The following is a 12,712-nucleotide window of genomic DNA, read 5'->3' on the forward strand; positions in this document are numbered from 1 at the left end:
CCCCAGTGGGCTCAACCACAAGCTGCTCTAAGAAGTCATCTCATAGACTCTCTAGAAACTCCCCCTCCTGGAATCTAGCACATTCCCAATCTACCTGCATATTGAAGTCCCCCATGACTATTGTAACAATGCCCTTTTTTTCACGATTTTTCTATCTCCTGTTGGAATTTGTAGGCCACATCCTTACTACTGTTTGGAGATCTGAATACGACTCTCATCAAGGTCTTTTTACCCTTAGCTCTGTCAACAATGATTCAACACCTTCCGACTCTGTCACCTCCTTCTAATGAGTTAATTTCATTTTTTAACCAACAAGGCCACACTGCCCGTCTGCCCTTCTGCCTGTCCTTTCAATACGATGTGTATCCTTGGGCATTCAGCTCCTAGCTAATCTTTCAGCCATGATGCCTACATCATACCTGCCAATCTGTAACTGAGCTGCAAATTCATCTACCTTATTCCATATAGTGCATGCATTCACATACAACACCTTCACTCTTCTATTCACCTCTTTCAACTTTGTCCACCTTTTATGTTGCAACTCCTGTTGACTCCTTTTGTCTTATCAACAGCTTCTCATCACTTCAAATTTCTTCTGTTTGGAAACCAGATACCTCATCTTCAGTACTGTTATCTGGCTTTCCTACGTTACTACTTGCATTGAAATATATGCAACTCTAGGCACTGGTTGCACCATGCTCAACCTTCTGATTCCCAACTCTGAAGTCTTTCTAGCATCTCCACTAACTATTCTGGAACTCTGGTTCCCATCCCCCTGCAACTCTAGTTTAAACCCCACCATCCAACATTAACAAAACTTCCCACTAGACTATTAGTTCCCCTCCGGTTCAGGTGCAAACCGTCCCTTTGGTACACGTCCTACCTTTCCTGGAAGAGAGCCCAATGATCCAAAAATATTAAGCTCTCCCTCCTACACCAATGCCTTAGTCACGTATTAAACTGTATAATCTTCCTAGTTCTGGCCTCACTAGAACGTGACATGGGCAGGAATCCTGAGATCACAACCTCAAGATCCTGCTCTTTAACTGAGCACCTAACTCCCTGAACTCCCTATGAAGAACCTCGTCACTTGTCCTACCCATGCAATTGGTATCTACATAGACCATAACTTCTGGCTGTTCTCCCTCCCACTTAAGAATGCTACGGACTGAATCCAAGATAACCCAGATCCTGGCACCCTGGAGGCAACATACCATTAGGGAATCCTGTTTTTGCCCACAGTACCTCCTGTCCTTTCCCCTAACTAACAAATCCTTATCACCAGACCATGCCTCTTCTCCCTACTTCCCTTCTGAGACAAAGAGGCAGACTCAGTGCCAGATACCCAACCACTGTCACTTCCCTCTGTTTGGTCATCCCCTATACCCCCATCCCAGTATCCAAAGTGAGAAACCTGTTGTTGACGGGGACGGCCACATAGCCACAAAACTCTGCACTGGCTGCTTAACTCTTTCCCCTTCCTGACTGTCACCAGTTTCCTGTGTCCTGCACCTTGGGTGTAACTACCCCTCTATATGTCTGATCTATCACTCCTTCAAATTGATCCAGAGTTCATCCAGATTCGGCTCCAACTCCTTCCCACAGTTTGTTAGAAGCTGCAGCTGGATGCACTTCTCGCAGTTGTAGTGATCAGGGACACTGGCAGTCTCCCTCCCTTCCCACCTCCCAAAACAGGAGCATTCACTATCCTGCCTGACATCTTCTATTGTCCCAGCTGAGCAGATATAAAGAAGGAAAAATACTTAAGTTTTTCTTTCCTTTGATTTCTGAGTGAAGCACCTCTTCACTGAAGGCTCAGAGCTAAAGCTTTGAGATCACTGTTCTGACTGTCCACTCCGATGACAGCCACTGCACTTGCCCCTGCCTTCCATTAATTTGCTCTTACCACTCAATCCCAACACTGACTGGTTGCTGGTCAAAGCTCCATTACACTGCTCCAACCCGCTCCTGCCTTTCATTCTCGGGCAGTGGACCTGATTGAAGACTCTTCCTCTCCAAACTTCTGATGTCCGGATTGGTCCCTGGTCAAAGCAGAGTAGCTGCCTTACCAAGCCATTATCAATCCAGGCAGAAAGCTTCCTGTTGCACATAGCTAAATTTGGGAGATGCTGAATTTCTTCAGCTGTCTGAGGAAGTAGAGATATTGGTGAACCTTCTTGGCCTTAACATCAACGTGGTTGGGTAGGGCCAGGACAGGCTATTGGTGACGTTCAGTCCTGACAACCGGAGGCTCTTAACCCTCTCAAACTCAGCACTGTTGGTGTAGACAGGCATGTGTGCACTGCCCCCTCCTACCTGAAGCCAATGACCAGCTCTTTTGTTGTGTTGATAGTGAGGGGGAAGGTTGTTGGCATGACACCATGTCACTAAGCTCTTTATCTGCTTCCTGTACACCAGCTCATCGTGATTTGAGACACAGCCCACTATGGTGGTATCATCTGCAAACTTGTAGATGCAGTTGGAGCAGTTGTGAGTGTACAGGAAGTAGAGTGGGGGCTGATCACCAGTTTACATCAGACTGTATATTACTATTAACTAGTGATGTAGAATAGGAGTGTAGCAGGCTGGGGGGTGGTCTTATAGAGGTACAGTATATGAGAGGGGCAGAGACTGTGTGAGTGCACTCTGAGGTTGGGAAATCATGATCTAGAGGACATAGGTTTAAGGTGAGAGGGGAGAGATGTAATAGGAACCTGAGGGTCAATGTCTTCTCGCAGAGGCGGGTCAGTGTACGGAACGAGCTGCCAGAGGAAGTGGTTGAGGCAGGTACACTGGACGTGTACATGGACTGGAAAGTTTCGAGCAGAGGTTCTCAACTTGGAGTCCACTGACCCCTTACTTAATGGTATTAGTCCATGGCATAAATTAGAATTGGAACCCCTGGTTTAGAGGGATGTTGGTCAAATGTGGGCAAATGGACCTCTCTTAGATGTAAATCTTGGTCAGCATGGACCGGTTGGACCGAACAGCCTGTTGCAGTACAGTACAACTTGATAACTTAACCTAGGATAATAAGACTGTAAGACATGGGAGCAGATTTAGGCCATTGGGCCCATTGAGTCTGCTTTGCCATTCCATCAAGGCTCATTTATTATCCCTCTCAACCCCACAATCTTTAATGTTCTTACTAATCAAGAACCAATCAAACTCCATATAACAATTACAGCACGGAAACAGGCCATCTCAGCCCTTCTAGTCTGTGCCGAACGCTTACTCTCACCTAGTCCCACTGACCCGCACTCAGCCCATAACCCTCCATTCCTTTCCTTTAACCCTTAATTCCATAACCCTTCATTCCTCTTTAAATATACCCAATGACTCGTCCTCCACAGCTTTCTGTGCCCACGAATTCCACAGATTTACCATCCTCTGGCTCAAGAAATTACCCCTCATTTTTATTCTAAAGGGATGTCCTAGTATCCTGTGACTCCCTCTGGTTCTAGACTTCCCCACTTTGGGAAACATCCTCTCCACATCCACACTCTCTATACTTTTCAATATTTGATATTGAAAATGAGATCCTTCCCCCCCCCCCCCCCCCACCACCATTCATCTGGACTCTAGCAAGTACAGGCCCAGAGCCATCAAACACTCCTCATATGTTAACCTTTTCATTCCTTTCATTATTCTACTGAACCTCCTTTGGACTCACTCCAATGCCAACATATCCTTTCTTATAAAAAGGAACTCATAACTGCTCCAATACTCCAAGTGCAGTCTGACCAATGGCTTGGGAATTTCACAGCAACTTGAGGGATGACTTTTTCAATACATGGAACGAGCTGCCAGAGGAAGTATTTGAGGCGGGTTCAGTAACATTTAAAAAACACTTGGACAGGAACATGCAAAGGAAAGGTTGCAAGCAGAGGTTCTCAACCAGGGTCCGCGGACTTCATTTTCACTGACCTCAGCTGAAATTTAGCATATTATTCCATTAAGAATGTCGGCAACAAACCACAGCGCGACAAGCTGTCTGATGCTGCAGTGTCACCGAGCTTTGCAATTGGTTTGCAGACATTTCATCACCGAGGGGTAGCCAATCACTACGGAGGCAAGCGAACGGGGGCCTATATAAACGCAAGCACTCGCAGACAGAGGCACCAACAACTGCGCACTGAGGCCGTCTCCTCGGCTGGTGATTAAATGTCTACAAGCCAATTACCAAGCTTGGCGAATATCATAAAATCGAACACCTCAGCCCAAGCTACCAACATTCACCACCATCCTGAAGTGTTAGCAGCACCTGAGACTTTGGCTTTAATTCCATTTGCAACAACATATCTTTGTGAATCAGGATTTTCAACACTTGTAACCATTAAAATAAAAAAAATCTAAATCTAAGTCCTAATGCTCTCATTCAAGCTGAGCAACAACAGCCTTCACACTAAGATGGCTTTTAAAAAAAATAAACAAATAATTTTAGCTTGCTTATAATTTAAATATATAGTCCTATTATTTAATGCATTAGTAAAGAAATGCTTTTTAATACTTCCATAACTGTACTTCAATATAACTGGTTTCTTTTGTAATCCTATGGATTTTATTTTGTACGTTTCAATATATTATTTTGAGAGGGAGTCCACGGGCTTCACCGAACAGGCGAAGGGGTCCATAGAAAAAAAGATGGTTGAAACCACAGGTTTATTTATTCATTGAGATACAGCACGGACCAGGCCCATTGAGCCCTTGAGCCACACTGCCCAACAATCCCCTAATTTAATCCTAGCCTGAACATGGGAGAATTTACAATGAGCAATTAACCTATCAACCGGTAGGTCTTCGGACTATGGGAGGAAACCCACGTGGTCACGGGAAGAACATGGAAACCCCTGTGGGAATGGAACCTGGGTCGCCTGTACTGTAAAGCATTGTGCTAACCATTACACTACCATGCCACCCCAGTTAGAATGTGGGCAAATGGGTCGATCTTCAGTGCCAATCTTGGTCAACACAAACTGGTTGGGCTGAAGGGCCTGTTTTGGAGCTGTATGACTGGATGATTTAACCTGATATCGTCAGTAAACCATGGAGAGCAGTAAACAATCAATGCTTTGGGCTGAGACCCTGCAACAGGCCTCAGCCTGAAACATCAGCTGTTTAGTCCTCTCCGCTGATGCTGCCTGACCTGCTGAGTTCCTCCAGCAATTTGCATGTTACTCTGGATTTCCACTAAATGCAGAGTCTCTTTGTGTTTATAATCAGCAAACCTGTTCCAACTTTAAAAGGTACATTGCAAGTAGAAACGTCTTTTTCATTCTATCAGTTCTGAGGCAAACAGAGTGTCTGTTGCCTGGTAGATCTCTGAAACAATACAACTCACTGTCCAAAGTGCACCGGGCAGCTTTGTACACAGAAACACTTGTAACCTGAGAAATCTGACTGCTCCCAATAAACGGATTGTGTGCCGATATAATCAAAAAGAAGGCGAGATTAGCCAAACATTTAGACTGCAGAAGCAATGGAGAATCTTTTGTGAAGGCATTAACATCTCTGACATTAACATAACATAGACTACCACAAGCAGAATTATTTGTTACCCCTCATTATTACAAGGAAGCAACCTTTGTAAAGTTCTTGACTCCGTACACAGTATGGCATCACCCAGCCAACGGCCATTATTCAACTCTGTCCACAACAGGCCGGTTTTCCCGGCAGCCACTCCCCCTTCCCATTCCAACATGACAGTCCACTGTCACAATGAGGCAAGACTCAAGTTGGAGGAACAACACCACATACTCCATCTGGGTAGCCTCCAACCTGCTGGCATAACATCAATTTCACCAACATTACCCTTTCCCTCTTCTTCAATTCCCCATTCTGGTTACCCTCTCAACTCATCTCTTTTCTGCACCTGACCATCACCTCCCTCTGGTTCCCCTCCTCCTTCCCTCTCTTCTCCTATCAGATTCCTTCTTCTTCAGTCCCTTTCCTCTTCCACCTACCACCCCCTGCTTCTAACTTCATCCTCCCTCCCCAACCCACCCATCTTTCCCCTCACCTGGTCTTACCTATCATCTGCCAGCTTGTACTCCTCCCCCTCCCCACCTTCTTATTCTGGTGTCTACCCCCGCCCCCCTTCTTTCCACTCTGTTGGTATTACATATGTCTCAGCACGACAGAACGTGCTTCTGGTGGTAATGCAACAACAGCCTTCTCCTGATATTACAAGCCACCCCTCGCCATCGGAATCCACAATGTATACTGCTCTTGGTATTTCAGTTACAGAAATTAGTGTAGCATGTGAAATGAATCATTTTGGAAGGTTGAATTTGAAGGCAAATTCAACTCTAGGAAAGGTACTTGGAGATAAAACAACAGAGGCCTATGGGGAAGGGAGGGGTTAGATTGATCTTAGAGTAGATTAAAAGGTCGGCACAAGATTGTGGGCTGAATGGTCTGTACTGTGCTACAGTGTCTATGGACCCAAGGTCTCTCTGTACATCAAGATAACCTTACTGATGTAAAATTGTAATATATTCATTCAAGGTTGCCTAATGTCTTTTTCCGTACACAAGTATAAAAGAGAATTAAATAATTGTTACTCCGGATTTGATTGATTTTTATTTATATATATGTAAAAAACTCTATAGATATATAGCTGGCTGGTGGCGTAGTGGTGTCAACGCTGGACTTCGGGGGCAGGCGTCCCTTGCACGCCCAAGTGTTTTGTCAATGTGGAGCGGAGAGCAAGTTTGTAAATCTGTCGAGAGCAAAAGATGTTGGGAATGGCAGGGGACAGGTGGCAGAGATGGAGTGCCAGGGGCATGGATGGGAGGGGTATGGAGGGCTATGGTCCACGTGCAGGTTGGGGAGAATAGGCAGACTAATAGTTCGGCATTAGTCAGACCGAATGGCCTGTTTCTGTGTTGTAGCACTCGGTGACTTAATGAAGTACTGCAGTTGCTTGTAGGGTTGTCCGCCGAGCCTGTGGGGTGGGTCGCAAATGTTTCATCATCAGTTGAGGTGACAACATCAGAATGCGACTGAGCGTAGTTCCTGCGGAGTGCTCTCTTTTATACTTGTCTGACTCACTGTTCTGATTGGCTGGTTGTCACACCCGCCACTAGCCTTGGCTGCGTCACGGCCAACTGGACAGCCATGTGATCTCTACTGGCCCGTATCCCGTTTATCAGTCGTCGTGAGCGCTGGTTCCTCAGGAGTTGGCAGCTGACCCCTCAACCCCGCTCCTGTAGACGCACAGGTTTGTAAGTTGCAGAGTCTTCCGCTGAGAACTACTTGCAGTGACCAATACAGAGGAAGTGTAGTGCAGGTACACAAACTACAAGGGTCATGATGGGGCAGACTGAGAGATGAAGGGTTCTATCACTGGGGTAGAAGCTGTCCTCGGGTGGAGAAACAGGGTTTTGTAGCTTCTGCCCGATGGGAGAGAGAGGAGAGGTGGCATGATGACACATCAGTAAACGTTACAACACCAGTGATCAGCAATGGGCAATTCCAAGAAAACGAGGGTGAGCTGCCTCAATGACTCTCACGCAGTGGCGCTCACATCTACTGCGATGAAGTGCTTTGAGAGGTTGGTCATGGCTCAACTCAGCCTGGACCCGCTGCAATTTACCTATCACCACCTTGAGTCAGCAGTGGATGCTCTCTCACCATCTGGTATAGAGGGGCCGCTGCACAGGATTGGAAAAAGCTGCAGGAAGTTGTAATCTCAACCAGCTCCATCATGGACACTGTACTTCCCAGCATCCAGGACACCTTCAAAAGCCAATGCCTCAAAAAGGCGGCCCGTCATTAAGGACCCCATCACCCAGCACATGTCCTCTTCTCATTGCTATAATCAAGGTGGAGGTACAGGAGGCTGAAGACACACACTCAACAATTTATTAACAGCTTCTTCCCCTCTGCCATCAGATTTCTCAATGCACAGTGAACCATGAACACTACCTCACTATTTTCCCTCTCTTTTTGCATTACTAATTTAATTATTATATTTTTTTCTTATTGTAACTTATGTTTATTATTATGTATTACAATGTACTGCCGCCACAGAGACAACTTTCACAACATGTGCCAGTGATATTAAGCCTGATTCTGAATCTGAGAGTAAGCAGTTTGTTTATTCTCCCCGTGACTGTGTGAGTCTCCTCTGCATAGTCTGGTTTCTTCTGTTACAGCTACAAGGAAAGTGCGGTGTGGGAAGGCAAAAAGCTGCAGATCATAATGAGCTACGACGACGACAAGGTTCCATCATAATGTGATTACAACAGTGGAAAATCCGTGCTTGAACCTGGTGGCATCTGATTTCAGGCTTTTGTATCTTCTGCCCAATGGGAGTGTAGGAAAGAGAGAATATCTGGGATGAGAGGAAGAGAGACACAGGAGATTGTGGACAGACACAGAATCATAGAAGAATACAGCACATCTAGTCTGTATAGAACTATTACTCTGCTTAGTCCCAACAGCCTGCACTGGGACCACAGCCCTCCGCACCCCTCCTATCTACTTAGCTATCCAAACTTCTATTAAATGATGAAATCAATCCTCCATCCACCTCTTGCTCGTTGTACACTTCCATCACCCTCCGCACGAAGAGTTTCCCCCACGTGTTCCTCTTTCGCTACTATGCTGCCCTTAGGACCCAATCTACTCCTGCTCCTCCCTCCCATCGAGAAGATACTGGGATCTGAAGCAATCACACAAACTGCTAGAGGAACTCAGCAGATCTGTGGAGGGAAATGGATGGTCGACATTTTGGGAAGAGCTCCTTTGTCTGGACCTAGCTGACATTTTGGATCTGCAAGGGTCTCAAACAAAAATGTAGACTCTCTATTGCCCTCCATAGATGCTGCCTGACCCACTGAGCTCCTCCAGTGTTTTTTTTGGTGCCTTGGTAATGCTGACTGCTTCCCTGAATGTTTTCATTGTACCTTTACCTCACCAGGCAATAAACTTGACAGGACTTGAAAATGTTGGAACAGCTCTTGACAAAGTTATTCAGAAGTGATTGTTAGGATGTCTTCCAGGAAGGGGGATGAAAACAAAGAGACAAGAAACAATGACGGTGGAACAATAATTCAGAGTTAATCCTTACCTGACAAACCCAACTGAGACAAACTTGCTAATGGTGTGGGTGGAAACGGTGTTCAACGTGCTGTTCCACAGCTCAGCCGGAACATAGAAGACATGAAGTTCTAAAACCTGAAAGAGTTCATTACCGTAGGCATGTAAATCTATACCAGTGCAACGTCAGAATCATTCAGAGGTCACTCCTTCATCAGAGTTCTGAATGGACCAATAACCCCTGTACACTACCTCACCTATCTTTTGCTCTCTTTTTCATCAACTTATTTATTTTTTATATATATTTCTCTAAGTAAATAGATCATTTTTTATCATGTATTGCAAAGTACTACGACCGAAAAACAATTTTCATAGGGGGGGTGTGGGACAGTCGGCAGAGAAGTGAGAGCAGCGGGGGGTGGGGGATAGCACGGGTGCAGACACACCCAGCGCTGAGACACCAAATAAGGTCATTTGATTCCAAACAATTGGTTTATTGATCCTTACAGAACATCTCTCTGATGCTTCCTGCTCCCTCCCCTCTCCCTTCCCCTTATCCCAACCATGATTCCCCTCTCCCTGCCCCCTTCCCACTCTCAGTCCACAGTAGAGACCCAGATCAGAATCAGGTTTATCATCACTCACATATGTCATGAAGTTTGTTTTTTTTTGAGGCAGCATTACAGTGCAATACATAAAATTACTACAGTACTGTGCAAAAGTCATAGGCGCACACATATTTTTCATATATATATATATACATACACACACATACAATTACACACACAGATATACTGTATTCATTAGGATCCTGTGAAACCATGGGAGCAGAGCAGATGGTTGTACAAACAGCCGGTGCAAATCACAAGTCCTGGTTATGTGACCACTGACACCAGGCAGACAATCTCTGAAGAGTATTGATAATGACTGGGGTCATCCGTCTTGTAAAGACACTGCCCAGAAAAAGGCAATAGCAAAGCATTTCTCTAGAAAAAATTGCCAGGAACTACCCCATGGTCATACAACACACCATTTAACAAATCTCTCTAGCTCTCTCTGTCTCTCCTTAAAGTAAAATAATGCTTAGGAGCCAGTGATCACAATATGATTGAATTCAACTTGAAATTTGATAGGGAGAAAGCGAAGTCTGATGTAGCAGTATTTCAGTGGAATAAAGGAAATTACAATTACTTTGAGAGAGGAGTTGGCCAAAGTAAATTGGAAGGAATTACAGGCAGGGATGACAGCAGAGCAGCAATGGTGAGAGATTCTGGGAAAATTAGGAAGGTGCAGGACAGATATATTCCAAAAACAAAGAAATACTCAATGGAAAAATAGTACAACCTGGCTGACAAGGGAAGTCAAAGCTAATGTAAAAGCAAAAGAGCGGACATACAAAAAGGCAAAAATAGCCAGAAGATAGAGGATAGGGAAGCTTTTAAAAACCTACAGAGAGCAACTAAAAGATGCATTAGATGAAATATGAAAACAAGCAAGCAAACAATATCAAAGTGGATAGAAAATCTTTTTCAAGTACGCTAAAAATAAAAGAGCGATGAGAGTGGATATAGGACCGCTAGAAAATGAAGCCAGAGAAATAATAATTATGGGGACAAAAAGATGGCAAATGAACTAAATGAGTATTTTGCATCAGTCTTCACTGTGGAAGACACTAGCAGTGTGCCAGATGTTGTGGTGTGTGAAGGAAGAGAAGTGAGTGCAGTTACTATTACATGGGAGAAGGTGCTCAAAAGCTGAAAGACCGAAGGGTACACGTCACCCAGAGCAGATGAATTGCACCCTAAGGTTAGAGATTATGGAGGCATTAGCAATGATCCTTCAAAAACCATTGGACTCTGGCATGATGCCAGAAGACTGGAAAATTGCAAATTTACTCAGCTCTTTAAGAAAGGACGAAGGCAGCAGAAAGGAAATTATAGACTAGTTAGTCTGACCTCAGTGGTTGGGAAGATGTTGGAGTCAACTTTTAAGGATGAGGTTACGAAGTACTTGGTTACACAGGACAAGTTGGGACAAAGTCAGAATGGTTTCCTTCAGGGGAAATCTTCCCCTACAAACAAGTTAGAATCTTTGAGGAGATTACAAGTAGGATAGACAAAGGGGATGCAGTGGATATTGTATATTTGGACTTTCAGGAGGCCTTTGACAAGGTTCCACACGAGGCTGCTTACCAACATAAAAGCCCATGGTATTACAGGAAAGTTACTAACATGGTTAGAGCACTGATTGGTAGGAGGCAGCAAGTGGGAATAAAAGGATCCTTGTCTGGTTGGCTGCCAGTGACTGGTGGTGTTCTGCAGGGGTCGGAGTTGGGACTTTTTTTATGTTGTATGTCAATGATTTAGGTGATGGAATAGGTGGCCTTGTTGCAAGGTCTGCAGATTTTGCAAAGATTGGCAGGTAGTGTTGAGGAAACAGGTAGGATGCAGAAGAAGTTACACAGGTAAGGAAAATGGGCAAGAAAGTGGCAAATGAAATATAACATTGGAAAATACATGGACATGCACTTTGGTAGTAGAAATAAATGTGCAGATTACTTTCTAAACTGGGAGAAAATCCAAAAATCTGAGATGCACAGAACACCCTAAAGGTTAACTTACAGGTGGAGCTGCTGGTGAGGCAGGCAAATGCAATGTTAGCATTCATTTCAAGAGGTCTAGGATACGAGAGCAAGGATGTGATGCTGAGGCTTTTTAAGGCACTGGTGAGGCCTCTCCTTGAGTATTGTGAACAATTTTGAGGTCCTCATTTAAAAGATGGGCTGGTATTGGAGAGGGTCCAAAGGAAGTTCACAAGGATGATTCCGGGATTGAAAGGGTTATCATACAAAGAACATTTGATGTCTCTGGGTCTGTACGCGCTAGAATTTAGAAGACTGGGGAAGATCTCATTGAAACCTTTTGGATGTTGAAATGCCTGGACAGAGTAGATGTGGAAAGGATGTTTCCCATCGTGGAAGAGTCTAGGACAAGAGTGCACAGCCTCAGGATAGAGGGGCGTCCGTTCGAAACAGAGATGCAAAGAAATTTCTTCAGCCAGAGGGTGGTGAATTTGTGGAATTTATTACCATAGGCAGCTGTGGAGACAGAGATTGATAGGTTCGTGATTGGACATGGCATCAAAGTTTACAGGGAGAAGGCCAGGGAATGGGGTTGAGGAGGGGGATCAGCCATGATTGAATGGCGGAGCAGACTTGATGGGCCAAATGGCCTAATTCTGCTCCTATGTCTTATGGTCTTATATTTATTTGTTAATTAATTATGTATTGGACTGCATTGCTTCTTCAGCATTTAAAGAACAGCTTCTCCTCCACCGTAAGATTACTGATTGGACAATGAACCCTTGAACACTACCTCACTGTTTATCCCCTCTTTTCACGGTAGTTATTTAATTAATATAAATACTTAATGTAATTTGTAAGTTTTTTTATTATTATGCACATTTTTACACCATATGTTGGTGATGTTAAAGCTGACCCTGATTGTGATTGTGATACCGAAACAGCCCAGGTTTCAATGGACGTGGTCGTCAGTCAGCTTGGGTGTTGGAGCAAGTACAAAAATCATTGATCAAACTCCACTTGAACAGTGTTGACAGCACCCATTTTCTTTTGGCCCGTAGTTCTGAAACAACTGAAGCAGCAATC

General features: G+C 44.5%; 1 protein-coding gene across 1 annotated transcript in view; it reads right to left on the bottom strand.

Annotated features, from left to right (window-relative positions):
- Positions 1-12,712, bottom strand: part of spata1 (spermatogenesis associated 1) — a 78,591-nt gene that overhangs the window by 47,718 nt on the left and 18,161 nt on the right. Inside the window, exon 2 of the mRNA XM_059983741.1 lies at positions 9,077-9,183. Within this exon, the coding sequence (XP_059839724.1) occupies positions 9,077-9,183 (107 nt within the window). The remainder of the gene's footprint in view (positions 1-9,076; positions 9,184-12,712) is intronic.

Source organism: Hypanus sabinus, chromosome 11 (genome assembly GCF_030144855.1).
Source record: "Hypanus sabinus isolate sHypSab1 chromosome 11, sHypSab1.hap1, whole genome shotgun sequence".
Taxonomy (NCBI): Eukaryota; Metazoa; Chordata; class Chondrichthyes; order Myliobatiformes; family Dasyatidae; genus Hypanus; species Hypanus sabinus.